The sequence below is a fragment of the Dipodomys merriami genome, unplaced genomic scaffold (assembly GCF_024711535.1).
Source record: "Dipodomys merriami isolate MVZ:Mamm:240054 unplaced genomic scaffold, mDipMer1.0.p SCAF_2, whole genome shotgun sequence".
Classification (NCBI taxonomy): domain Eukaryota; kingdom Metazoa; phylum Chordata; class Mammalia; order Rodentia; family Heteromyidae; genus Dipodomys; species Dipodomys merriami.
In genome coordinates, this window is record NW_027203381.1 from 51,785,263 (window position 1) to 51,811,623 (window position 26,361).

At 39.9% G+C, this 26,361-nt stretch overlaps 1 protein-coding gene across 1 annotated transcript in view; it reads left to right on the top strand.

Moving 5' to 3' along the window:
* Nucleotides 1–26,361, top strand: part of Piezo2 (piezo type mechanosensitive ion channel component 2) — a 395,532-nt gene that overhangs the window by 206,531 nt on the left and 162,640 nt on the right. The window contains exon 5 of the mRNA XM_070029632.1: nt 11,068–11,230. Coding sequence (XP_069885733.1) covers nt 11,068–11,230 — 163 coding nt within the window. The remainder of the gene's footprint in view (nt 1–11,067; nt 11,231–26,361) is intronic.

Consider the following 26,361-nt stretch of genomic DNA (forward strand, 5'->3'; position numbering starts at 1 on the left):
CACACACACACACACACACACACACACACACACACACACACACACACACACACTTCATGGCACACATAGTCTATTGTCCATTCATTGTTCATTGTCATGGCTCATTATACATGAACACCTTATGGTACACATTGCACATGAATCATTATGCCTTACACACACAGCAAGGTGTCTTGCACAAACACATTATTTATGGTGCTTACACATGCACTGTCATGGTGCCGTGCACACATGCTATGTTTCTTAGTAAACACATGATGTCTTGCAAATATATCATGACATCTGGTACACATGCATGATGGTGTTTTTCACACATGAACATCATGGTGCCTTCCATGCGCATACCATGGCTCCTTGCACATGCATGCACACATACATGACCTGATGACTCTGTGTCATTCAGAGACTTGCTTGTTTCTATATCAATCTCTTCTGCCCTAGAAAAGCTCATTATCTTCCTCAGTGCTATGTACAGGGCCCATTAAAATGTATGTAATACAGTAGACACACATAAACAGGAATGAGTTTCTGTTTGAGACCTTGAAATTCAATGTTTATGTCATTTCCTTTGTTCTCCTTAGTCTTCTCAAGTGACATACAAATCTTCCTGCTCTTTCCTGAGGTGATTTTTTTTAATGTGTGTCAGGAGGAGAGATGTGCTACTCTGCTACAGCTACCTACTATGTATCCTATTTTCTTTTTAGCAAAATGAATTTAGTTCATTTTCTCAAGTTATTCCATGAACCAATTCAAGCAGGTGGGAAGGCCTGAGATAGTGTTTGTGTCAGTGTGGCTGAATGATGGAGATGTGTTGTTAATTTTCCCAGAAAGCTCACTGCAAGGAGCCTGGTAGCTCACAGGTGGACAGTGTGGCTGAGTTTGTCTTTCATCTGGAGGGCCAGCATTCCTTCCTGCATTCCTTCCCCCAGTGTGGTTCTGTGCTTGAGGATGTTCAGGTGCCCTTTCCTCTTCTGTGAAGAGTTGGTCCAGGCACAGTCATTATCCCAAGGTTGGAGGAGGTCTACTGAATTACCTTTGACCTTTGGGGCATGATTTACTTGCCTGAATGAATTAAATAATTAAAGTCAGGCACTAATAGCTCACCACTGTAATCCTAGCTACTCATGAGGCTGACATCTGAGGATCATGGTTTGAAGCCAGCCCCGGCAGAAAATTCCATGAAACTCTTATTTCCAGGTAACCAGCAAAGAGATATAAGTGGGGAGATGTGGCAAAGTACCATCCGTGAGAGGGAAATGCTAGAGTACAAAGCCCTGAGTTAAAACCCAGTACCAAAAAAAAGAAAAAACAAACAAAAAATACCCCCCCAAAAAACTATCACCTTCAAAAAGCATTTCAGTGCATTTCACAAAAAGGAGGGTCTCAAAAGGTCAAAGTTTTAGCAGAGATTTATTTTTATAGAAAAAGGTTAAAGTAGGAAGAAATGGAGAAGAGATAGGCATTTCCTGTTCCCCATGCAGGAAATGGGAATTAAAGACGCAAAATGGCAACTTCTATTGTTAGTTTTTGTTTACTCTGAGTTTTCTATGTATACACATAGCTATGTCATCAAGCAACTCCTAATCCAAAACAGTGGTTTGGGGGGTATAAATTGGATGAAGTCTATCCACAACCAAGGTAACCTTTAGAAATTTTGATGAGACAACTTTGCCCATTCATGAAGCTTACCATTTTAAAGGAGTAGGCAGATTTAGATAGCCTTGACTTTGCCTCTTAATCTTAGAACTTAACATCCAACCAGAAGCAGGTGTGATAGAAGGAGAGCTTAACTACTCTTCCAGTTTACTTTCTGTTTTAAGTTTTGAGCCTGGTCCTTTTGATATCTGTAAAAGTAATCTAATTTCCCCTGTCTCCTTACCTATCCTGTCTTATAAGGGCAATACTGTCAGTGACCACATTGTTCAGAAGAACCTGTGCCAGGCAGTGTCAGCATATTCCTGAAGAGCAGCATGCACTGGATGGACTTGTCAGTCTTCTGAGCCTGGCATCTGCTCTCCATTTCTGGGCACACCCTTCATCCACACAAGGACTTCTGGCCTCTTTTAATAGATGCTAAGCCTCCTCCATAACACATGTAAAAACCTAGCAACATACTAATGTGAGTGTTGTGTGCTCTAAATGAAACCATCACAATGAGCAAAGTGATTTAAATATTTAAATGCTGTGGCTTAAAAACACTCTGAAACCCCAGACACTAATTTAAAAAAAAAAAGACAGCCATTGGATGAGATGGAGTCTGGAGAACTTTTGCACCCAGGCTGGCTTCAAACCAAGATCCCCAGTCTCTGCTTCCCAAGTAACTAGGATAACAGGCTTGAGCCAGTGGACTCTTATTCCCCACTTTTTTTGTAATGTAACATTAACTGTGTTTTACTAGCAGAAGGGATTCAAAATAAAAATTATATTTTTGAAGTTTCAAACCCAACTCTTTTCCCATGTCTGTCAAATATATTATTCTTGCTACCTGTGACTAGTAATCACAAATAGAAATCTTTAAAAAGTAGCGTATATGTACATAAAGACAAATGAGAGAAGTAGATGGATTCAAGGGTCTTCTTTGTTTTAGCATGTTATTATTAAATACACATTCTCTGACTGTATCTGTTCATGCTATTACAGCCCAGACAGTGGAGATGCCTGGATTGAACAAAGCTGTAGTTAAAATTAAGGAAAACAACAGTAGCTACATGTCTCTGTGTGTGAACTTCAGAAGCCACCAGAAAATCATGCATAAACATTTTAATAGCTCTTATTTGCTTCAACTGGACTCATTTGATATTTTAATCATGTTATTGCAATTTATTTGAAGTTGACCTTTCTACCAACTCCTCTGTACCAAAGGATTTGCTCTTCCAAAGAGCTGTATAAGTGAAATTATTCTTTGTGAACTTTTGTGGGGTTTTTTGTTTTTTGCAGGGCTGGGCATGGAATTCAGACCCCTGTACATGCTCAGCAAATGCTCTATGTCTGAGCCATATCCCAGACCTGTCCTACTGTAACTGTGGGGTTTTATTGATACCAAATGTTGACACTCAAAAATTTGTTTTTTCTTTTTTCTTTTCTGTTCCCTTTTAACTTTCACTATCTCTTTGTTTTGGATTTTCATAGTAAAATGAAATTTTAGAATTGGGAAGACATGCTGAAGGGCAGAAAAGGGAGATTTATTGCTGGTGGCCATGACAGCACTTCTGTACAGATTCAGAGGTGGTCAGAAGTGGCTTCCGATGGATTTGTGACCAGAAATTCATGCATCTAACACTAATAAACCTAAACATAAACATAATATGCTCCAGAAAATGTATGTAGCTTAACTTTGATTCTTTCACCGTGCTGGAGAGGAATTCAAATAAAACACATAACAATGAAAATAATAGAAAAGTTTATTAAAGAGAACATGGGATACACTACAAGAGAGCCAGGGACTCATGCTTAGCTTCTGAGCCCCTAACTGTGGGCTGTCCTTAGTTTGGCTTGAACTTTGATGAACAGATTGATTGTGTAATAAATGTCCATCTGCATATGACCATATGCTTTGAAACTCTGTAGAGATTGAAAAATAAGGTCCCAGGTAAAATTGGATTGAGGTCACTGTAGGGTCACTGTTCTTGCTTTCTGTGAAAGTGCACTGGAGAGGGGGGCTCTGCATGAATGCCTTCATTATTAGAACTTGGCACCAGTCATTTTTTAAATTTTGTTTTGTTGTAAAGATGCTGTACAGAGGAGTTACAGTTACATGAGTAAGGTAATGAGTACATTTCCTAGATAACATTGTTACCCTTGCCTTTGTTCTTCTACCACTATCCCTTCCCCCCCCCACCTCCCTCCTCCGTCTATTTAAGGGAATTTTTCAGAATCTTTAGGATATGGATGGATCTTACAGGTGATAGGTCTTGTGGTTGATCCGTGGGCTAGCCAGTTCCCTGGTCTTGTTATCCTGGAAACAAGGGAAACTAACCTTCTGGCTACCCAATCTGGTAGTCTATTGTCTTAGAATTACTTGGAAGAAAATTTAATATGTTGTTAAATGTCCTACAGACTAGATAAGAAATACTTAGTGGTGCTGTGGCTTAAAGTGGTAGAATACTAGCCTTGAGCGGAAGAGCTCAGGGACAGTGCCCAAGCCCAGAGTTCAAGCCCCATAACTGACAAAAAAAATAGAGTAAGAAATCCTTGAACATTATTTTCTTTATACTAGGCACTGCCCAGGATACTCTAACTTACCCTAATGACTTCAGTGAACACATGTGAAAAGATAATTCTTGAATCTACCCATTTAACCATGATTTCCCTCCTTGCATTTGCCAAGTCCATGAGACTACTAGTTTGAAGTATAGCTCTGTACCTGAGCACCCTTAGCATCCCTCACACACATCTTTAGTTCCAGAACCCAAGACTGTCTCCTGTGGCTCTGTGCCATTCTTGATCCTGTTTCTCCTTTACTCCACATCTTCAAAGATCCCTAACCTGACCTTAACTTACCTTCCTATCTTCTTGATAAACCATTACAGCCCATACTCTATGCCTTAGAGACAGTATATGATGCTGAGTAAATACTTATTAGTTTTAAAGTAATGAATAAAGATTTCTGCTGAATTGGGCCATCTAATATTCATCAGATAACACTCAACTTCTCTTCTTTTTTAAATATTTTCTCTAACATATTTGCTAAAACTAAGCATATATACATATACATATATAGGTGTGTTGGGGAAGTCTGCCACTAGATTGCTATCTAGCCCTTTTATGCTTTAGTTACTTTTTCAGATAGAGTCTCACATTGTTTGCTTAGACTATGATAGTCCTACCAACACATTCTGGGTGGCTAGGATCTAAGGCATGTGTCACTACATCTGGATGCACCAAATGTTTTCTTTAATGATTTAATTTTTTTTTTTTTTTGGTCATGGGGCTTGAACTCTGGGCCTGAGCGCTGTCCCTCAGCTCTCAGCTCAAGGCTAGCACTCTACCATTTGAGCTACAGCGCCATTTCCAGTTTTCTGGTGGTTTATTGGAGATAAGAGTCTCACGGACTTTCCTGCCTGGGCTGGCTTTGAACCGTGATCTTCAGATCTCAGCCTCTTAAGTAGCTAGGATTATAGGCGTGAGCCACCGGCACCCGGCTAATTTCCAGTTTTGACAAGTAAATCTTTCTGTAAATACACTGGGATTTTATTCATGGACCCTGTGATCTCCATGCCATTTCCTGTGCAATAATAACCTTTTCCTCCTAGGTATTGGTGCTTTATTTTTCACAAACTAAATAACAAGGGGCCTTGTGGTGGTATCTTATCTAATTTATCAGTCATGTTTGTGCAATCTTAGGCTCTAGGAAACAGAGTGAATATTTAAAGGGTCAACAGCCTGGACCTAGCATGCATTCAGCCATCCTCTGAGTCATGCATACTGTACCACACACTGAAAGTCCCAGGACACAGAGATAAGCCAGAAGGAATCCTGTTGGCTGGGTACACCCATAAACAAGGGATTGACTCAAAGCACTGGTCATTTTCAAGCCCAGTGTGTGCAGGGTATGGCAGGTTTCTAAAGCAAGAAGAAGTCAGTTATTTATGGACTATACAGTGGAAGAGCAAGTTTGGAAGGCCTCTACAGTGGGGATGCTATAGATGAGACTTGCAAGAAGAAAATTTTGTTTGTTGGATTTGGTTTCTTTGTAACCTCCTCTGGGCTCATATTTACAGTGTCCCAAATGCTCAGATTAAATGCATGAACCATCATGCCCAGCTCATATTGAAAAAGCATTGTTATCAGCATAGTAGTTGGGAGGAGAAACTGGAATGGGGGGTAGAAGGAAATTGTAGTGAGATATAAGGCAATCAGGTCTTGGGAAAACAAGAGCTTGGTGCCCTGCTCAGGCAAAGGGGGTGTTTTCTGTAGCTACAATACTGACATGATCAGCTGGATGCTTCTAGACATTAAGCTCTGGGGACAATGTGGAAGCTTGACAGGCAGAGAGGCATCATGAGGCAATTATACGGATGCTGTTACAGTCATCCAGAAGCCAGACTGAGCTGCAAGGACAGAGATGAGGAGGGTAGGAGAAATGTCATAAAGACAGAATCCCTTCCAGTCTTTCAATGAGCAAATGAAAACCCTAGTTACTAAATTGATGACAAAGTCAGAAATATAGTCAGGAAAAGTAATTGGGAGTAAAGATAGCATGTAGTTCTGACAAACTGTGGAATACAAAAGAGGAGATAGGTAGTAAGGAATGAGGCTCTGCTAATGTTTCTTGGGGCTGGAAATGTGAAGTTCATTGTCTACATGCTCCATGGAGGATGAGGTATAGCTGGACTGGTCTCATGGAGTTAGAAGAAAAGTGAGTGGAGAACAGAACCTTGTGGATGAATTGGCAGACTGTTTTCCTTGTGTTGCTTTTACTGCACAACAGTATGAAGATTTCTATTGAAATAAATATTCCTTATTAAACAATGATCTAAACAACAAAGAAAGAAGCTTTATTGAGAAGATGGCCTCTGAATTATTTGATGACCTACCTGTTCATTATACATACATTTTATTATGTTCTTCAAAAGTCTCATTGTTTCTATGATAGTATATAAATGTCTGCCTTCCTTAAATATACAAGGCAAATTCATAGTTTAGTACCTTAGTGGCTGAATGATTCTATTTCAAATGAAAATCAGAACCCAGCCCTGGAGCCTATGACTGGATTTTACCACAGTGGGTAGGGTGATTGCTTTTGCAAGTTATATTCATTTCTTTCTTTAGTACATGTATGCCATAAAATGTCTCTTCTGGGACCACAAAGCTTAGGCTGTTGCCTCAAAGTAACTGCAAATTTGAAGCTTAATGCAACCCACAGGTGGGAAAAGCCAGGTTCTGGTTTTTCTCCTCTATATTGTGTGCAAGAAGGAGCTGAGTTCACACTGGAGCTCTTGTTACCTTTCTTTTAGAACTTTTCCCCACAACTCAGCTTTCTTTGTGCATTTCATGAAGTACTAAAATTAATTTATTTTCCATGAAAGTGCTTTGATAATATAATCTAGCTGGGTGCTGGTGGCTCAGACCTATAATCCTCGCTACACAAGAGGCTAAGATCTGAGGATCAAGATTTGAAGCCAGTCTAGGAAGGAAAGTCTGAGATTCTATCTCCAATTAACCAACAAAAAGCCAGAAATGGAGCTCAAGTAGAGCACAAGTCTTAAGCAGAAAAAACTAAAGGAGGGCTAGGAAGGTGGCTCAGTGGTAGAGCACTAGACTTAAGCTGAAGAGCTGAGGGACAGTATCCAGGCCCTGAGTTCAGGCCCCATGACCAACCAAAAACAACAACAACAACAACAAAAACTAAGGGCATGCACCCAGGCCCTGAGTTCAGGCCCCATGACCAACCAAAAAACAACAACAACAAAAAAAAAAACAACACTAAGGGTGTGCACCCAGGCCCTGAGTTCAAGCCTTATTACTAGTAAGCATGCACACACACATGCACACACACACACACACACACTCACACACTCACTCACTCACATACTTACTTTGGGCATTTTTTTTCCTAGTTAAACTGCAGATATCAGAGTCTCCAGAACTTTTATGCTTAGGCTAGCTTAGAACCAGGATCCTCAGATTGCAGCCTCCTAAGTAACTAGGATTACTAGAGTGAAGTATCAGCACCTGGCTGATTGCCTTTTGAATCCTTAGGGGCTTTTTTCTTTTTTTTTTCTTTTTTTTATTGTGAAAATACTGTACAGAGGAGTTACAATTACATGGGCAAGATAATGACTACATTTCTTATCAAGCATTGTAGCCTCCTCCTTTGTTTCCCCTTCCCATCCCTTCCCATCCTCTCCCTGACCCCCCCACCCAATCCTTCCCTCGCCCCCCCCGCCCCCGCACGAAAGTTGTAAAGTTCGTTTTCAACATAAAGACTTGTACATCTCATTGTTGCAATGGGTCCACCTGTATCCCTATTTAAACGGTTTGTTTTTCCCCTTCCCCTCTACAAATTATACCAACATCAAATACAGTGAAAGCAGGGGTTATACTGTGGGGGAGGGACATACAAAGCAACAAAGAAATCATCTTATAAATGTGTTAGAAACAATCGCATGAAATTAAAAAAAAACATTTGAATACGTATCTTAGGGTTCATTTCCCTAACATCACCTTATCTGACCTTTTCTGCTTGACTCAGACATATACTAGATATTGCAAATAAGGGAAACCATGGGACCTATGTTTCTTTGGGCCTGGCTTACTTCACTTAATTTTTTCCAAGCCTTTCCATTTCCTAACAAATGGGGCAATGTCATTCTTTCCGATGGATGAATAGAATTCCATTGTTGCTAAAATTCCTTTGTAGAACAAGCAAGCATTGGAAAAATATGGCTCAGCAAAAGTGATTTGTTAAAAAGTTTGTTTTAAGGAGAGTTCCGGGTTTTTTCGTATGGGAATAAAAGATAGAAAGTGGCGCTGTGGCTCAAGTGGTAGAGTGCTTGCCTTGAGCTGAAGAGCTGAGGGATAGCACCCAGGCCCAGAGTTCAAGCCCCATGGCCGGGGGTGAGGGGCCGGGGAAGCTGAAGTATCTGGAAATAAAAGATAATGATACTCTGTTCCATGGTTGCTTGGGTTAAATAGCTCTTATTTAGCACAAAGGAAGTACTCAGGAAGTGGATATATTGTTAGCATATTTTTTATTTATGCAAATGTTAATAGTGGTTATCTCCAACTGATGAAGCTCATTTATTATTTTTGAAACAACTGGGAGAACAACAAAGGAGGAGGTAACAATGCTGGACAAGAAATGTACTCATTACCTTACTCATGTAACCCCTCTGCACAGCATCTTTACAATAAAATAAAATTAAAAACAGCTTCACTTGTATAATATAGACAATGTCAATGCATATAGTATGTGATCATAAAAAGTGGATATAAATACAGTCAGTCAGCCCTATGTACCTACACGTCCTACCTTTATGGCTCAACTGACCATAGATTGAAAATACTTGGGAAAAAATTACATCTGTGCTAAACATACACAGATTTTTTTTAACTTCTCTAAACAATACAGTGTAACAACATGTAACTGCGTTTGCATTGTATTAGGTGTTACAAGTCATCTAGAGAAGAGTTAAACAAGAGGATGTGTATGAGTTGTATACAAACACTTTTATATAAGGGACTTGAGCATCCTAGATTTTGGTACCACCAGGGTTTATGGAACCAATAGCCTATGGGTACTGAGGAAGTAATACATACATCCTTAAATATATACATACACATGTATGTATACATCCTGATATGTGTTCATACACACATGTATATATACATGTATGATCATTCATACAGATATCTATTCATGCATACATTCATTCAATCATGTACATACTATTCACACATACATACTATTTGTTCCTGACTTTTGCTTCATGTCCCTGACCAAGTTTTATCTCTGATAAACCTTTCCTCCTTTGATGTTCCATTCTTAACGGTTCTGTGGACCATCTCATTTTCCCGGAACTTTCAATGCCGGCACAGACCCTGGCTCCTCAGCTAGGGTCCTCAGCTCCTCACCCCCTGTTCTGAACACACAGTAAAATGTGCATGACCGTCTCTTCATGTCACTCATTATTCATTAGCTTTATCCTGCCAGAATTTTTTCCTAGTCATGCGGGTGAATAGAGAGCACACCAGACTGGCCCACTCTGTGGCTCCTGTTGACTCCTCTGGATGAGGTCCTAGCTAACCAGACACAGCGCTGTGAGTGCAGTCACTCAGGATAGCAGGGCGCTCTGGGTCACTGTCAGTTCCACTGAGGCAGACAAGGCTATGCCATGGGTGAGTAGTGTTAGAAGCTGGCTGGTGGCCATAAGGATCTGCTATTTTACATTCACAGCAGTGAAATTCCAGAACTCATCTTGGTGGAGGAGACATAAGCTGACCTGCCATGCTGGCAGCTGAATACCTGCTTCCTGTTTCTGTATTCATTTCCCATGGATGCTCCCCAGTCACGGACAGTGTCTAGATTATCTTCGCAGACACATCCCTCTTCTTCTTCCAGTTGAAGCTTCTTGTCATAACACCTCACCCCCGGCCTTTGCACTTCCTATGCCCCATTTTATTCAAGATCTCAGATGTAACAATAAATGTTCTTATCAGTCTGAACATGATTTAAATGTCAGTTGATGCTGCTGGGCTTGAAATATAGATCTCAGTGAAAATATTTCTCACTCAACAAAAAAATAGACATTATTTTCTACGTTTTGTATTCATTGTTTTATAAAATTATGACCTCATAGCTTTCATTGAGTGAAATTGTTCATTGTGTCACTTGATAGCATAAGGAAGGCAAGCACTGTAATGTTTTTACTACCCCAAAACAGTCAGGACAGTAAGACGTCCTCCCATGCAAAGCAGCCACTTATTATGAAGACTTAGGCTCCAACCCAAATCTTGTTATTCTAAGTCCAACATTACTTGTCTAAGATTGGAAGAAATAATCTAGGTATACCTTTCTTTGAAAAATATGAGAAATAACATCAACTAAGAACACAAAATAATGACATGCTCCAGACTAGAGGATGGCTTTAATGATTTCTCCATTTTATCTGTTAGCTTTGATTGACATTTAGAATAGTGTATTTCTAGCTAGTAACATCTGTTTTATTGTTAATTGCTTCAGCTACATTGCAAGCAATTGTATTCATAGTGGACACGTGTTAACAGCAATGTAATTTGTTAACATGCATTAGGAGTAATTGTTGACTTAGAGTTCATTATATTTCTTAAACTTCTGTGAAATGCAAAGTTTTCTGGATAGAAATTGAGCATCTTTTACTTGAAATCATTAAAACTGAATCATAGGGGAGGGAAGGGATAGTGGGACAACAACAAGGGAAGGGGTAACAATGTACTCATTGCCTTACTCATGTAACTATAACCCCTCTGTATAGCATCGTTACAATAAAATATTTTTTAAAAAACTGAATCATAAGATAATCAGTTACTTAATTATAAACTATAAGAACTAACTAAATTTCCTCTTCCCATTTTTTGCCTTCAAAGCTTAAAAGGAGCTGACGCTGGCAATGGCATCCGAGTGTTTGTGCCTGATATTGGAATGTTCATTGCGAGTCTGACCATCTGGCTTGTCTGCAGAAACATTGTTCAGAAGCCAGAGACAGAAGAAGCAGCACAGTATAATTCAGAGTGTGAAAATGAAGAATTGGTAAGTCTGACTCCATATGTCTTCCTTCTTTGAATTATAGGGCTGTGGCCCTTGATAGATAAATGGAACTAGAACCGTAAGAGCTGAAGAGGCAGAGCACAGTGTGGCCAACTATGCACTGGCATGAAGGGTCACACTCATTTGGCAGGGTAGCCTGTGCACCCTACTGGACACATGTCCTCACCCACACCTCAGAGATGACAAGACAGGTACAGGGGGCTTGATATCAGTGTCGATATCAATCTTTCACAAGGTCCTTAGCAGACAAGGGCCAGCATTAGACCCATGGTCCTTTATCACCCCTGAACTATTACCTTGTATTAGCTTCAGTGGCTAACACTGGAAAGTCATCTACAAAATTATGATCCATTTTGTCTGGAGACCTTAGTTATTGCAAAATATTCAGTGAAGAAGTAACATCTGGTGGGTTTTAGAGAAAGAAAGCATTAATTTTCCCTTAAAGAGAAGCTTCCTAGCCTGTGTATCTTGCCCCTAGAGTTTAATTGCCTTGGTTATTTTGAAGATCACTAATAAATAAATATATTCCTATACTTTTAAAAGTATGAGAATTGAAAAGATGGCACAAATAATAATTGAACTGTATGGTTTTTAGCTAGTGGAAAGGTTTCAGGAACAACTGTTGGATCCAAAATGGGTTCATGTTTCTGTCATGGTGTGTGGGAGCAGGTCAAACACCTGTCACAGTGTCCCAGGGCCTGCTCTGGAATACTGTCATGTGCTAATAATGACTGTACTATGTCATCAAAGTTTAGATGTCATCAGTTTTTACAAAGCTGTTGAGTTTTTTAATACAGAGCTTAAATTGACAAAGAAAAAAGTTATTAAAAATACTTGGTTTAAACATTTGACATGACACAACTCCCAGATGTTTTTAGTCATAAACCGTGGTGAGAACTAAAACATGTAAAACTGAAATTAATTGACATTGCTTACTTTAATAATGTAAACCACTAAGAAAGAACTAAAGGAAAAAGGTTCTCAGTTACAGCAAATGACTTGTTCTTCACTAATAAGCAGAAAATTACCTCATATGCTTGTTCCTTTAAAAGAAAATAACTAGTAAGAGAAAGATTTAATTCAGTCTCCTCCAATACAAACTAGAAACACTGTTGCCATAAACTTTATGGGTTAAAAATATGGAATCATGTTACATGTCAATATTCGTGTTTTTAGGGCAAAAAGTTACAAAGTATAAAAGACAATAATGCAAAGTAGCTTCTGAGGAGATTTTTCATTCAAGTTTACAACTCCTAAAACCAGATAAAGCTATAAAAGTGATCTTGCTTCTGACTTTACAATTGTAAGACAGGGAACTAAAATTTTGAATATCTGGTTTTACGTTTGGATTTTTCAGTATGTCCGTGTTAAGAATATTTTTGGTCATTACTAATTGTTTCTAGTTTGGTGGAAGTAAATCCATTAACTCAGGTTTGGTTTGGTTTGTTTTTGTGCCAGTATCAGGGCTAAAACACAGGATCTTGTACTCTCACTTGGCTTTTTCTATTCAAGGCGGCCACTCTACCACTTGAACCACACCTCAACTTCCAACTTTATGATAATTAGTTGGAGATATGAGTCTCTCAGATTTGTCTGCCTAGGCTGGCTTTGAACTCAGATCCTCAGATGTCAACCTCCTACATAATTAAAATTACAGATGTGAACCATCTAACTCATAACTCAGTTTTTCAAGCTTAGGACATTCTATTATTAAGACAATATTGTCAGTCATTTTCCTATTATAGATGGAGAGTTGAGAAAATATTCAACTTGATTGTATTTTCAAGTCAGACCTAGAAGCTAGCAATGATGGTTGTACCATATTTCAGACAATTGTTTATTCTTTTTTCTACACAATGGAGTTAATAGAGTTGGGGTATAACTCATGTGCTCCACTTCAGCACCAGAAAAAAAAGGCATTAATCACATGGCACATAGTCATCAGAAATACCAAAGAAACTGTCCAACAAAAGGTCCCAGCACAGAGCTTGCTCATTTTAGTAGCTTAATAAATTGTTAGGGGCTGGGAAGGCGGCTCAGTGATAGAGTGCTTGCCTAATATCCATGAAGCCCTGGGTTCAATTCCTCAGTACCATATACACAGAAAAAGCCAGAAGTGGGGCTGTGGCTCAAGTCGTAGAGCTAGCCTTGAGCAAAAGAAGCTTAAGGACAGTGCCCAGGCCCTGAATTCAAGCCCCAGGACTGGCAAAAAAGAAAAATAGAAAAGAAAATGAGCTTTAAAAATAAGTAAGTAAGTAAATAAATAAATAAATAAATAGCTGCTTCTTTTACTTATGTCATTCTTTGATTTGAGAAGTAGTAGAGCAATTTCAAATTTGAGTTCCTGTAAGTCTTACAGAAGCTTAATTTGGACAGTATATCTGAGGTGAACAAAGCTCTCTGTGCCAGTCATAACAGATCAGTATGGTGAACTGCAAGGATGCTTATGAAGACAACATTCATTGTTACCATAGACTCTGTTTGGCTTGCCAAGACTAGGAAAGTACTCACCGACCCACAGAAAGACAGCTAGGTTCTAAGTGATATTGTACCTCTGGAGATAACATTAATTCTCTCTGGGGAGCATGCATTAATTCCCAAATTGTGTTTTGTTCTATATTGTACCCCATTTTCATCTTTAGACTTAAATATCCAAAACTTATGTATTATTAATCACATTATTTAAAGATAACAAGATATTGTAAGCATCTTTCACTCCCAGCTTTGAAAATAGTATCACCAATAGGGTGCTATTTTCCTTCTCAGCTAAATTATAATACTAATTTTCCATTTTCTTGGCCATTTTAGCCCACCAGATAACCTAGGAGAAAACAGGTGATAGGTCAATCCTTCCCAATTAATCTACAAGGAAATAGTTCCTGCTTGTGACAATCTGGACTTCAATCTGAAAGGAATGGGAACACACAGCCAAAATAAGCAGAAGAATTTATTTTATTTTTCAAGGGCCCAACATACTTCCTCTTGCTTATAACTCTTGGCTTTTACACTCCAGAATGTTTGGGTTTTGAGGATGCTGGAAGAATAGTGTTTGCTGGCATTGTTTCTTCTTTCATTTATCTCAGTGGAGAAATGGCAAGATGAATCCTCTGGAGCCCAAGAGAATTCCTTTCAAGATGTAGCACTGTTTGAAAGTAGCAGCTAACATCAGGATAGGACTGCTGTCTTAGGGTCTTGGTGAATGTGATGATGAAGCATTGAGAAGTATTCACCAATCCCAGGCTTCTCTAGATAGTATCTAGGAAAAGTGGAAGCCACAATGCCTCCTCAGTGGCCTTTGGCTTGCTCTGAAATTGTACAGAGACAGCCCTAAACAAGGTACCCCATCCCTCACCTCCCAGAAAGAGTTCTGTCTAGATAGACATGTTCATTGTCTTGTTTATTTATATGTTTTTATTCAGAAACAGATCTACTATGCTGAGTTGAGAAATACATTATTATTTTTAACATATATTTAATATTATTTTAACATAACAAAAAGTTATGTTATGAAAGCAAATTGTGTAGAAAGGGTTATCTCGCAACAAAACAGTGTGTGATTTCACCAAACTGATATCATATATATATTGCTATATTTGTAACTAAGTTTTGAAGCCTTATGATTTTAAGCAAATAATATTTTTACATGTTTTTAAACCACATTTCTGACTGATTAATTTTTTTCAAGTAGCAATTATAGTCATACCTTGTTTACTTAGATGTGCCTTAAAAATTTTTTAAATTCAATCAACTTTTTATCTTTAAATAATTGTACAAAATGATTCCAATTCAAGATGTAAATGTATGTGTATAATGTGTCTTGGTCAGTGTCACCTCTTCCATCATTCTTCTTTCCATCTAACCCAACCCAGCCCAGTCCTTCAAATTATCAAGAGGTATCTTTTTACTAGATAAATCATATAAATAAAAACATGAAGTATAAAGCATATAATCTTCTAGGTGTCCTTAGCTCACTCAGGAGTCTAAGATCTAGAGGATAATGTTCAAAGCCACCTAGGCAGTAAAATCTGTGAGATTACATCTCCAAAAGCTAGCCCAGGCAGAAATATCTATGAGACTCCTTCTCCAAAATAAACAGCAAAAAGCAGTGCTAGAAGGGTGGGTCAAGTAGGAGAGCAAACAGGAGGCCTGAGTTCAAACTCAGATACCAGCAAAAATGTTAATAATTGCCAAAATTTGAGGAATGTAGCATTTAGACACTACTAATGTTCTTGGAAAATTCCTTCTGAACTCAGATTTTGCCTTCTACTCTCTCATACCCAGCATCCCCTGGGCTATGGTGACATCTAAGATAAAATGACCAACCATGCTGTGCTTCCCACTTCAGCTTTTAGATTTGTGTTTTTTACAGAGAAAAAGAACAAGAAAGGGAAAAATCAGTCTTTTTATTGGTGCCTTCTACCTACGCATTATACATTTGATCAATTCCAACCTAAGATTTCCCCTGAAGTCATTGGCTTTAAATTTCCTAGACCTGCTTTTCAAGCAGACAGACTCAATTATTCGTAACATGGAACCATTCAGAGCAGAACTGGATGGCTGCCCAAGTGTCTTGCAGACCTCATACTTTATGACTTATGCTGAGTGAAAACCTGTCTTGTAATTGTTCTAGGGATGATGTTGCTTCCAGGAAAGAAGAAATAAGGGAAGGAAGGAAGGAAGGAAGGAAGGAAGGAAGGAAGGAAGGAAGGAAGGAAGGAAGGAAGGAAGGAAGGAAGGAGAGAGGGAGGGAGGGAGGGAGGGAGGGAGGGAGGGAGGGAGGGAGGGAGGGAGGGAAAGAGGAAGGAAGGGGAAGGAATGACAAGGGAGGGGAAGAAAGGATTTAGAAGAGGGAAGGCAGGCAGTTGGGAAGGAAAGAGAGAGGGAGGGAGAGAGAGAGAAGGAAAGAAAGGGAAGGAGTGACAAGGAAAGGGAGGGGAACATAGAAAAGTGGGAAGGGGAAGGGAAGGCAGGCAGTCTGGCAGGAATGAAGGAGTGAAGGGAGGGAGGGAGGGAGAGAGGGAAAGGAGGGAGGAAAGAAGGAGGAAAGGAAGGGAGGGAGAGAAAGAGGGGAGGGAGGAAGGAGGAGGAAGGAAGGAAGGAAGGAAGGAAGGAAGGAAGGAAGGAAGGAAGGAAGGAAGGAAGGAAAGAAGGGCAATTACAAAAGACTTATCTTGTTTTACCCATTTGTTAATTCATTTGGCCATGTTTAGCAGTACCTGTTCTCAGCCTTTATGAAGGAATCATGATATCACAGGATTTTTTTTTAACCTTTAAGGAGATTTCTAAGACAATATTTTACAAAATTTTAAGAGTACTTTCTTCTGTCCTGGAATCATTGCTAGGTGATTATATCTAACAGTGAATAAAAATGAAATACCTTCATGGAAACTTGAAGAAGTTACAGAGCCCTGAGCATGAGGATGTCTACTAGTTTCTGAAAGGAGAGGAACTGGAGGGTCCCACCCACCTGTGCCACTTTTCCCCGCTCCAGAGACACTCTCTCTCCAGCAACTTCAGTCACTTTTCTCCGCTTTCTCTCCTTTAAATGGCAGACACTCTAGATGTAGAATTGTAGAATTGCTTTCAAGATTTTGGCCACATGTTTAGGAGCAGGCCACAGTGCTCCTTCCTCTCTCCTTCTCTTCTTCCCTTCCTCCTTCCCTATTCCCTCCTTCCCTCACGTAAGAGCATAATGTAACGTCTATTAAGTAGGTAGGTTTCATTAGGTAGCAGATGAAGCGAACACCACACTATATTCAGACTACTGAAGGTTCTTTACAGAACTGCTGCCCCTGCTGTGCAAGGTGGAGAGGCATGGCCAAAAGGGGAGACCCACCCCCAGGCCAGGACTTATCTAGGCCAGGAACAGGAAGAGGTGTGGCTAGGTGGGGGAAAGGTGTGGCCACACTGGATCTGGATGTGACCTCAGGGCCTGGGATCTGCCCATGGTCAGATGGAAGGCCTGGGCTGCCCTGGGTATATCCTAGCAGGAGGGGGAGGAGGACTGCTTCCAGGTGTGCCAGTTACCTAGGTAACAGATCCTGAGTAGAAACTTAGCCAAGAGGTAGGGAGGTGTCCACACTGGGCCTGCCAGGCCTGGGCAGACCATATAGATAACATTAAGCTCTCTTTACCCAGTTGCTCAAGCCAGAAATTCAGGTATCACCCTGGATTCCTTGGGCCCTTGCCTATTACCTCAAAAAGTCTTATGGCTTTTACCTCTAAGTTCTGAATTTTGTCCATGAATCTCACCATATAGCCACTGCCTCTTCCAACTACTATTCCTACCCTGCCCCATGGATCACACACACACACAGCATGCAGTATTCCTGTCAAATTGAAAATCAAATGGTGCTAATTCCCAGAGGAAATATTTCTTTGGGTTCCTATCAATTAGGATAAAATTCAGACCTGACCCTGACATTCACAGCTCAAAATGGTCTGGCCATGTCCTGCCTCTCTCTATCATCACAGGACCTAGATAGGGAACATTTATTCAACAGATGATCCCCTCTCCTGCAAAAGCCCTTCACCCAGCTGTTGTTGTGCACTTTCCTCTCCACCTTTTCCCACCTTCTGATCTCCCACATGAACTTCCCAGAATATTGACAAACACTTCACCTGCTTTACTAAGATCATATCCTGTCATTATTCTCCATACTCCTTTGCTTTGGTAATTATTGCCTGTCTTTTTTACTATGTCTATGAGGATGAGAATCCTTACAGTCTTATTCCTGTGTTGTAGCCCGTAACAGCAAAATTAATGAAGACTGCACACAATAGCACTCATATACCTACTGGGTTAATTGACAAAACACTAACTGATTCACATAGAGGCTTGTACAAAGCAATCCAAAGTATAAAATAGAGGCATCAAAGAACAAGAATAAGATTTAGGTCACTTGCAGCTTCAAAGATTTGCATCTCCACAGCTATGGGACACAGCCACATGTTGGCAGGCCTGGGGTTTTTGGTGTACAGAGGGGTTACAGTTACATAAGTAATATAATGAGTGCATTTCTTTTTGAACAGTGTTACCCCTTCCTTATTTTTCTCCCATTTTCCCTCACGCACATACTCCCAAGTTGTAAACTTCATTTCCAACATAGTGTCTAGTATCACTATTTGTCCCACTCTTCCCTTCCCCAAATCAGATAAGCTTATATACAAGACAAAGGGCACCAAAATCAGAACCAATGACCATGGAGAATAAACCAGAAGAGAAAATAATGAAAGGCAAAAGAAATAACTGCAAATAGTTTACACACACACACACACACACATACACACACACACACACACACACACACACACACACACACACACACACACACACACACACACACACACACACAAAACAACCACAAAAAAGTCTCTTCTTTCCATAGCATGGAGATTAGTATCATTTTTTGTAGTCATATTTACATAACTCTTGAGCTATTGTGAACCTCTGCTAGGACTATCCTAGGCATATACTAATTATTACAAATGAGAGAAACCATGGAGCCTATGTTTCTTTGGGTCTGGCTTACTTCAGTTAATACAATTTTTTTCAGTCTTTCCATTTCCTTGTGAATTAGGCAATGGCATTCTTCCTGATGGAAGCATAGATTCTATTGTGTATATATACCACATTTTCTTGATCCCTTCATCTACTGAGGGGCGTCTGGGTTGGTTCCATATCTTAACTATGGTAAATAAAGCTGCAATGAACGTAGTTGTGCTGGAAGCTATAGTGTGGCCTTGTTTGTAAATTTGAGTAAATGCCCAGGATTGGGATTGCTGGGTCATAGGGGAGATCTATGTTTAGTCTTTTGAAGAACTTCCCTACTGCTTTCCAGGGTGGCTGAATAAGTTTGCAGCCCCACCAAGAGTGTACTAGAATTCCCTTTTGGGTACATCCCTGCCAGCATCTGTCAAAACATTACCACCTGGGGTGAGGTGTAATCTCAATGTTTTTTTGAAATGCCTGTTTTGACTGGCCATTCCCTAGGAGCTGAAGAACATGTTATTTATCCAAAGATATGTTCAGTTTCTCTACACCTCTTTATGGTTCCCACAATGTGCCAAGCAATCTGCAACTGGTATCTCACAAGGATTATCTTTTGTTCTTTTTATTTGCTTGCCAAGAATTTTTTCTCTTTAAAATCACACAAGTAGAGCATTCCAGATCCCTGCAGTCAGGTCCAGTTCTTTCCACTCACACTGTCCTTAGGATCTTACATTTCAGCTTTATCAAGTTATTTATACTTGGCTTATTTCTCCTGAGTACTAGATGTTCTGTGACAGGTTTACCTTTTTATTGTGAAGGTGATGTACAGAGGAGTTGTAGTTACATAAGACTGGTAATGAGTGCATTTCTTTTTTAACAGTGTCACTATTCCCTCATTGTCTCCCAAATTTTCCATCCAGACCCTTGAATAGTTCATTTTCAATGAAGTATTTATGGAGTATCACTGCTAAATTAGTTCACCCTTTATCCTACCATTTCTGTGTTTCTCCTTACCCTCCCCAAATCAGATAAACATAACATACAAGACAAAAGGTACAGAAATCAAAAGCAGCAACAAAAGGGGAAACACAGAATAAAGAAGAAAAAATAAAAAGTAAAATAAAAACTCTGTTGTTGTCATTTCTTGGAGTTCATTTCCATAAGCATCATTTTATATGATCATATGCACATAACTATTGAGCCTCTATGATCCTCTCCTAAGGATATCCTCCAAGTTCTCTTTTCTACTGCATCCTGAACTTGGCATTTTGCTTGGAGTAAGTAGAGCTTGTACTTAATAACAAGGTGATGATAGGAAGATAAATGGATGAGTGAGAGGATGGGTGTGTGGATAGATGGATGGATAAAGAGTTAGGTGGATTGGTGGGTGAGTGGGTAGCTTCATGGATGGGTCAGTGGATGTATGGCAAGCTTGCTGCATGTATGGATGGGTATACAAATGAATGGCTAGATGGGTGACTGGATTGGTGGATAGATGGATGGAGTGATAGACAACAGGTTGGACAAATGGGTGGATAGATGGGTAAGTGGATTTGTAGGTAGGTAGGTGAGTGGATGGATGGGTGGATGGATGGAGATGGGGAAGAAAGGAAGACTGTTGGACAAACAAACAGCTTCAGCCACGCTCAACCTTTACACCTTTATAACAAATGTGCAAAGATTTTTTTTATTTGTATCTTAATCCATCACAAATAATTATGTGAGTTATGTGACTTTCAGGAAACTTTTGAGACCGGAAAGGCTTGTGTATTGTCAGAAGACTGCTTTTGTCTTCACTCCTGATTTTTTTATTTCCAGAAAAGAACCAGGATGTGTCATGTAGAATGGCCAAACTTAGACTCTTCCTGTAAGAAAAAATAGATGAGGCAAGAACAGTAATAACCTCTGAAACCAAACTGAGTAGATAATACACATAGAAGGATATGTGTGTGTTTGGTTTATAGTAGTCTATTAATTAATTTATTTTCATCTGAAAGCAAAAATCCTTTAAATGGCCCATCATATTTGGCTCATCTTTACTGTTACTTATTTCCCTTTCAAATGGTGTCCAAATGATTCTTAAAGACTATTCTGAGTAATTTAAGCTGATAAGTTGTCACTTTGGTCCCAAAATAGGTATTATGAACTTTCAGGCTTAAGGGATATGTTCTGAGAACAAGATGCTCACTCCACAGGACTTACAGCTGCTAATCTAACTTAGTTTGTCATTGCCTGTCTTATATTAAACTCCCATTGCTCTCTAGATGGAGACTGAAAGAAAAATCTACATGTTCACTTTTCCAGGTGGAATAGGCAACTAATAAAACTGCTTTTATAAGTTTGGAAAAATAATCTTCCCAAAGCAAGTCTAGCCAAAGAACATAATATTTGCTTCATCTGTGAAAGGCCGTCACGTTAGGCTTACATAACACATGTGATCACACACAAATAACTCTGCCTTCCTCTCTCTTACTTCTTGCCTTCTCAGAGAACACTGGAAAGACCATTTGTCTTCTGCTGTGAGTCTCACCACTGTTCCCTCCCTTCCTTGGGCCATTCTGTTGAGATGAGCCCATTCTGCTAAGATAAATTGTTAACTTTTAATAACAAACAATGCATAAACAATGGTGACACTTTAGAAAAATGCTCCTTATATCTCCCAGACCTTTTCCCTCATTATATGTGACTGTGATAGACTTCCAGAGAAACATTTTAAAGTTTAGTTTTCATCACAAGCAAGAAGAAACTGATTTCAGTTGTATATAAAACTTTCCTTTGGGGTCAGAAGCATCACTGAAGCCTAAAGGAGGTTCCAGAGATTTCTTCAATATATTTTTCCAGGAAGGAAGTCTGCTGAGCCATTCAACCAGGATGTCTTCCTATTGTGTCTGTTGTGATTTCTACTCCACTGTAAGATTCACCAACAATAGGGAGGTCTGGGGTCTAGGGTGGCTGCCAAGGGGTTTTTTGAGCATATGCTTCAAGAACCCAATCCCAGTGCTTTTGGAAGTCTGAAATGGACCTAGGTGAACTGTTCTGATATTCCTCAGATGACCCTTCATATTTTAGTACTTATTCCACCCCAGATGGGATTATGTAGTGTTAGGGATAAGGAAACATGAATGCTTGGGTCCTACCAAAAATAACTATGTCTTCTGTTTCAAAAATTGATTAGAAAGGACAGCTTGTGCAACTTGGGCTGAGATGTGGACGCTGATTTGTAGTTGAGTTCTTATCTGGGTGCAGAGAATAGAGGGCTTTGTATGAAGCTAATTCCACAGCACATAGACCTCTCTTTGTGAAAGAAACGTTCTACCCTGCTGGGCACATGGGGCTCATACCTGTAATCTGAGCTGCTAAGGAGGCTGACATCTCCTAAAGCAGCAGATTACAGGATAACCTATTGTAACAATGATGCTCACAAGACACTATGTTGGAAAGGAACTTTACTAACTTCAGGGTGGGGAGGGAAAGGTGGGGTAAAGGAGGGGGGAGAAGGTCGGGGAGGGAAGGGATAGTAGGAGAAAAACAAAGGAGGGGGTAACAATGCTCCACAAGGAATGTACTCATTACCTTACTGATGTAACTGTAACCCCTCAGTGCAGCATCTTTACAATAAAAATTTTTTAAAAGCAGGAGATTAAAGTTTGAAATCAAAGATGTTTTGCAACATTCCATTATTTTTTTTCAATACATGGATAATTCTTTTGTTTCCTTTGCTTCCTTCCTTCCTTCCTTCTTTTTTACTTTTTTATTTTAAATATATATTTTTTATTGCAAAGGTACTGTACAGAGGGGTTACAGTTACATGAGCAAGATAATAAGCCCATTTTAAAATTTTATTTGTACTTTTCAATAGGATTTATGATATTTATAGTATCCAATTTGCAAAATAATTGAATAAATCATAGTATAATCTAATCAAATCCTGCTTTTTGAGCACATCTATTAGCTGAGATACTTATTTCTTTGGATTGAAAATATTTAATCCTCTCTTTTAGCTATATTGAAATACACAATACATTAGTAAATACTGTAGCAACCACAATGTACCATCTATAACCAGAACACTTTCTCCTGTCCAAGTGAAACATTATAGCCTTTGGCCAGTCTCTCCTCTTTCTCTGCATACCTCCTTCCCCTAGCCACTGGGAAACACTATTCCACTCTCTAGTTAGGAGGTTGACATTTTAAATTCAGCATATATGTGAGATCATGCAGTTGCTAGTCTTTCTGAGCCTGGCTTATGTCACTTAGCATAAAATCCTCCAGGCTCATCACAGTGTCACAATGACAGGATTTCCTGTTGAAAGCAGCAACTTGTTAAAGGAGATGAAGCAAAGGACTTAAAAGTCTTTAAAATGCGCTTTAGATTTTGACAAGGCTAGTAAGTCTTCAAGCTATAATATTTGACTTTCTAAATATTTGACTTACTTCATTTTAGATAGCTCACAGGACCAAGGGAGTTAAATCTTTCTATCCAGCTACTTCTTGTTAGCTCCGAAGGCCAAGTTGTAGTCTAAGCAGGGACAGCAAGCAAGGGTTCTTGTTAGTAAATATGATAGGGTGAGTCCTTGCTCTTGGAGAGCTCATGTTTACACTTCAGCAGATGAGTCACTGAAGGGGAAAGCCTGCAGGCTCAGAAGCCAGGCCAATGGAGGTGACTAATGGTGGTTTTGCCTCCCACTGACTGGGATAGTAGGGAGTCTCAAAGCCACCTCACTCTGTTCTCTCTCCCACCTTAGTGCGTTTGAAAAGCATTTCTAACAAGGGACCCCAGGGCTGTGGTATAAAACTTCCAAACATCTCAAGTACAGTGGTCTGTTCATAGACATCACAGAGGTGCTGGGTGCCTAGCAGAGGTCAGGGAAATGCATTTGTGTGACCTTACCAAGGCTCCTCGACCAGACTTCTATTTGATTTCATCTACATCCGTAGCCATTATGTAATTGAATCATAAGTCATTTGATAGGAAACTTTGCAGCATGTTAACTGTGACCCAGGCGGCCCTTGATATGTTCTTTCTTTGCTTCCTCTTCGAGGGAAGTGAGCAAAGAACTCAAACAAACTTCCTTCCAGGAGAGAGACCTGCCATGTGTTGCTCCTCTAGCATCAGGAAGGTGATGCTGCACAGGATGGATTCTGATAGTGATTCTGCCGTAAACGTGAGGAGACCTGGAATGAGACCCATTTGTTCTCCAGTTACAGAGGCAAAAGTCTGTAGGTTCTGGTTCCTTACATCTTTCTCTGCTTGATCTGTTTCTAGGGACATGAGTGGGAAGGTCAGGTGGTCCCAGGTGGGCAGCACACAAGAGGTGAGCCACCTCTGAATTCCCCCCAATGGAACCCACTAAAGCCTTGATGTAAAATCCACCAGTATGCCAGGGAATCCCAGTTGGGCCACTTCTGTCCAACCCACTGAGCTAGCTGCTGGCTTGGTACTTCCAGACAAAACTTCCAAACAGCCTTCTCGGCAAAAGACAAAAAGACAGGAACTGACTTGGACTCTACTTGCCATTCCTACCTCAGGTTTGCCAACTTGGTCCCCCAGCCATACACCACAGATTCTCAATTTTTTTTTGGAGAATTTTACTTGGAGGAGGCTGGATGCTTGTTGGTAGAGTGGTGTTTTTCTAAGATCAGAAATCAATGCATATTTTTTTCTTGAATGGAGTGATCTGAGAGAAATGGAGAACATGTAAGACAGGACTGAAGGGAGAATGACTAAGCTGTTCTTCATCCTGGTGCCCCGAGGCTGCTGGAGCATGTAGAGCTTGCCTAGTTCAAGAGGAATCCTGAGGGTGTGAATCACAGGCAGGCTGGAGAGGTAATCTGATGGACTAGCTACACCTTTCTCATCTTCCCTCTGTTAAATAGAAAGCAAGGCCATCCTCTGAGAATGAGAGATGAAAAATCTAGGAGTTGTCCTCTGAAGGAGTGGAAGACGTGATGGCATGAGACACATTGCCTTCCCTAGAGTCTTTGATCATCTTGCTCCTCTGACAGAAATGCTGTCTCCTGGGACTGCCACATGGCTGATGACTTTGTGACACTCGGGTCTTTGCTTAAATTTCACCTCCTAGGAAAGATTCCTCTTGAATCAGTCACCCACTCAAGTCTCAATCATTTCACGCTACATGACTTCTCTGAGTAGCATTTATTACTGAGATGCTTAGCTTGTTTGCTTATTTTTAGTTGTTTACATTTTTATTGCTATATCTCTTCCTAGATATATTAAGACACACTGACCTTGTATGTATAAAAGCATTGTAATGAAAAAAAAACATGTTCTTTCTGCTTCAGGGAAAAAATATGAAAGTAGTGGTCTTTTTGTATCCACAGTGACTAGTTTCAAGATCCCTTATGGATAGCGAAGTCTATGGGTTCTCAAGTTCTTTATCAAAAGTAGTATATAATATTTGCACAGAACCTGTGCATATCCTCCATTTACCCCTAGATTGCTTCTATATTGTTTAGGGGAAAAATGTTTATATGTGCTCGGGATAGACATGGTTCTTTTCAAGTGTTTCTCAACTGTGCTGAGCTAAATTCATGGATGTGAGTGAAACACAAGTACACAGGTCCGAACATTGTTGCAATAGAAAAAAGTGGAATCCAAGTTTACCTGTGTGACCAGGAGTCAGCCCAGGATCAGGTCCTGTTGGGGTGTATGTGTGCATGTCTACACATGTATGCATGTGTTCATAGGGTATGTGCATATATATGTGAGCATAAATGTGTTTTTGTGTATTGCATGTGTGTGAGAGGATATGTTTATGTGTGTATATATATGAGGGGATATGTGTGTGTGCATACATGTTGGGAAGGTCTGTGTGTATGTGAAGGTGTGCATGCATATATATATATATGTATGTACATATATATATATATGGACATGTGGGGGGTTATTTGTGTCTTTGCCTGTGTGTGTTAGGCTGTATTTCTGAGGGCATGTATATGAGCATAGGTATGTATGCATGTGTGTACATATGTCTATATGAGTGTGTTAAGTGTGCGATTTGTGTGTATATGGTATGGATGTATACATGTGTATATGTTATTTATGAGGGTTCTCCCCTCCCAGCCACAGAATTAAACATGCTGAGAACCAGTGCAAATGTGTGAGCTGAAAGAACTTGTGACATGGGAGGTTGGAGAGCCAGGCCTCTCTCTTTCATCTTTCAGGACATCTGACTGGGCCTAAGCCCTGTGGCTCAGTGGCCAGCTGTCCTGCACTGCCTCAAATGTGCAGGCTGTTGGTCTGGGGACAAATTCAAACAGCTTTACAAGTCAGGTACATTCTTTTTGTCTTAGAGATATTGCTTGTGTATGAGATTCTTTAAAAGTTTCTTACCCTTTTAATAAGCAAAAATTAAAATTCCCAACTTAGTCTTTACCAACCAAGTAGCAAAATCACCATTGCATTTCTTTTCCAATGGGAAATAATGCATGGAGATGTATATAGATCTGGTACTCAAGTTTCCCCTACATGACAAAGACACTGTGCCCACCAGTGGGCAGCCAGTATGGCATTCTCTGAAAATGTAAACGCAAGAGTTACTGGCATACTTAGCCAAGCAGCTGGAGACTGTTCATCTTCTTCTGCTCAGGAAATACTACA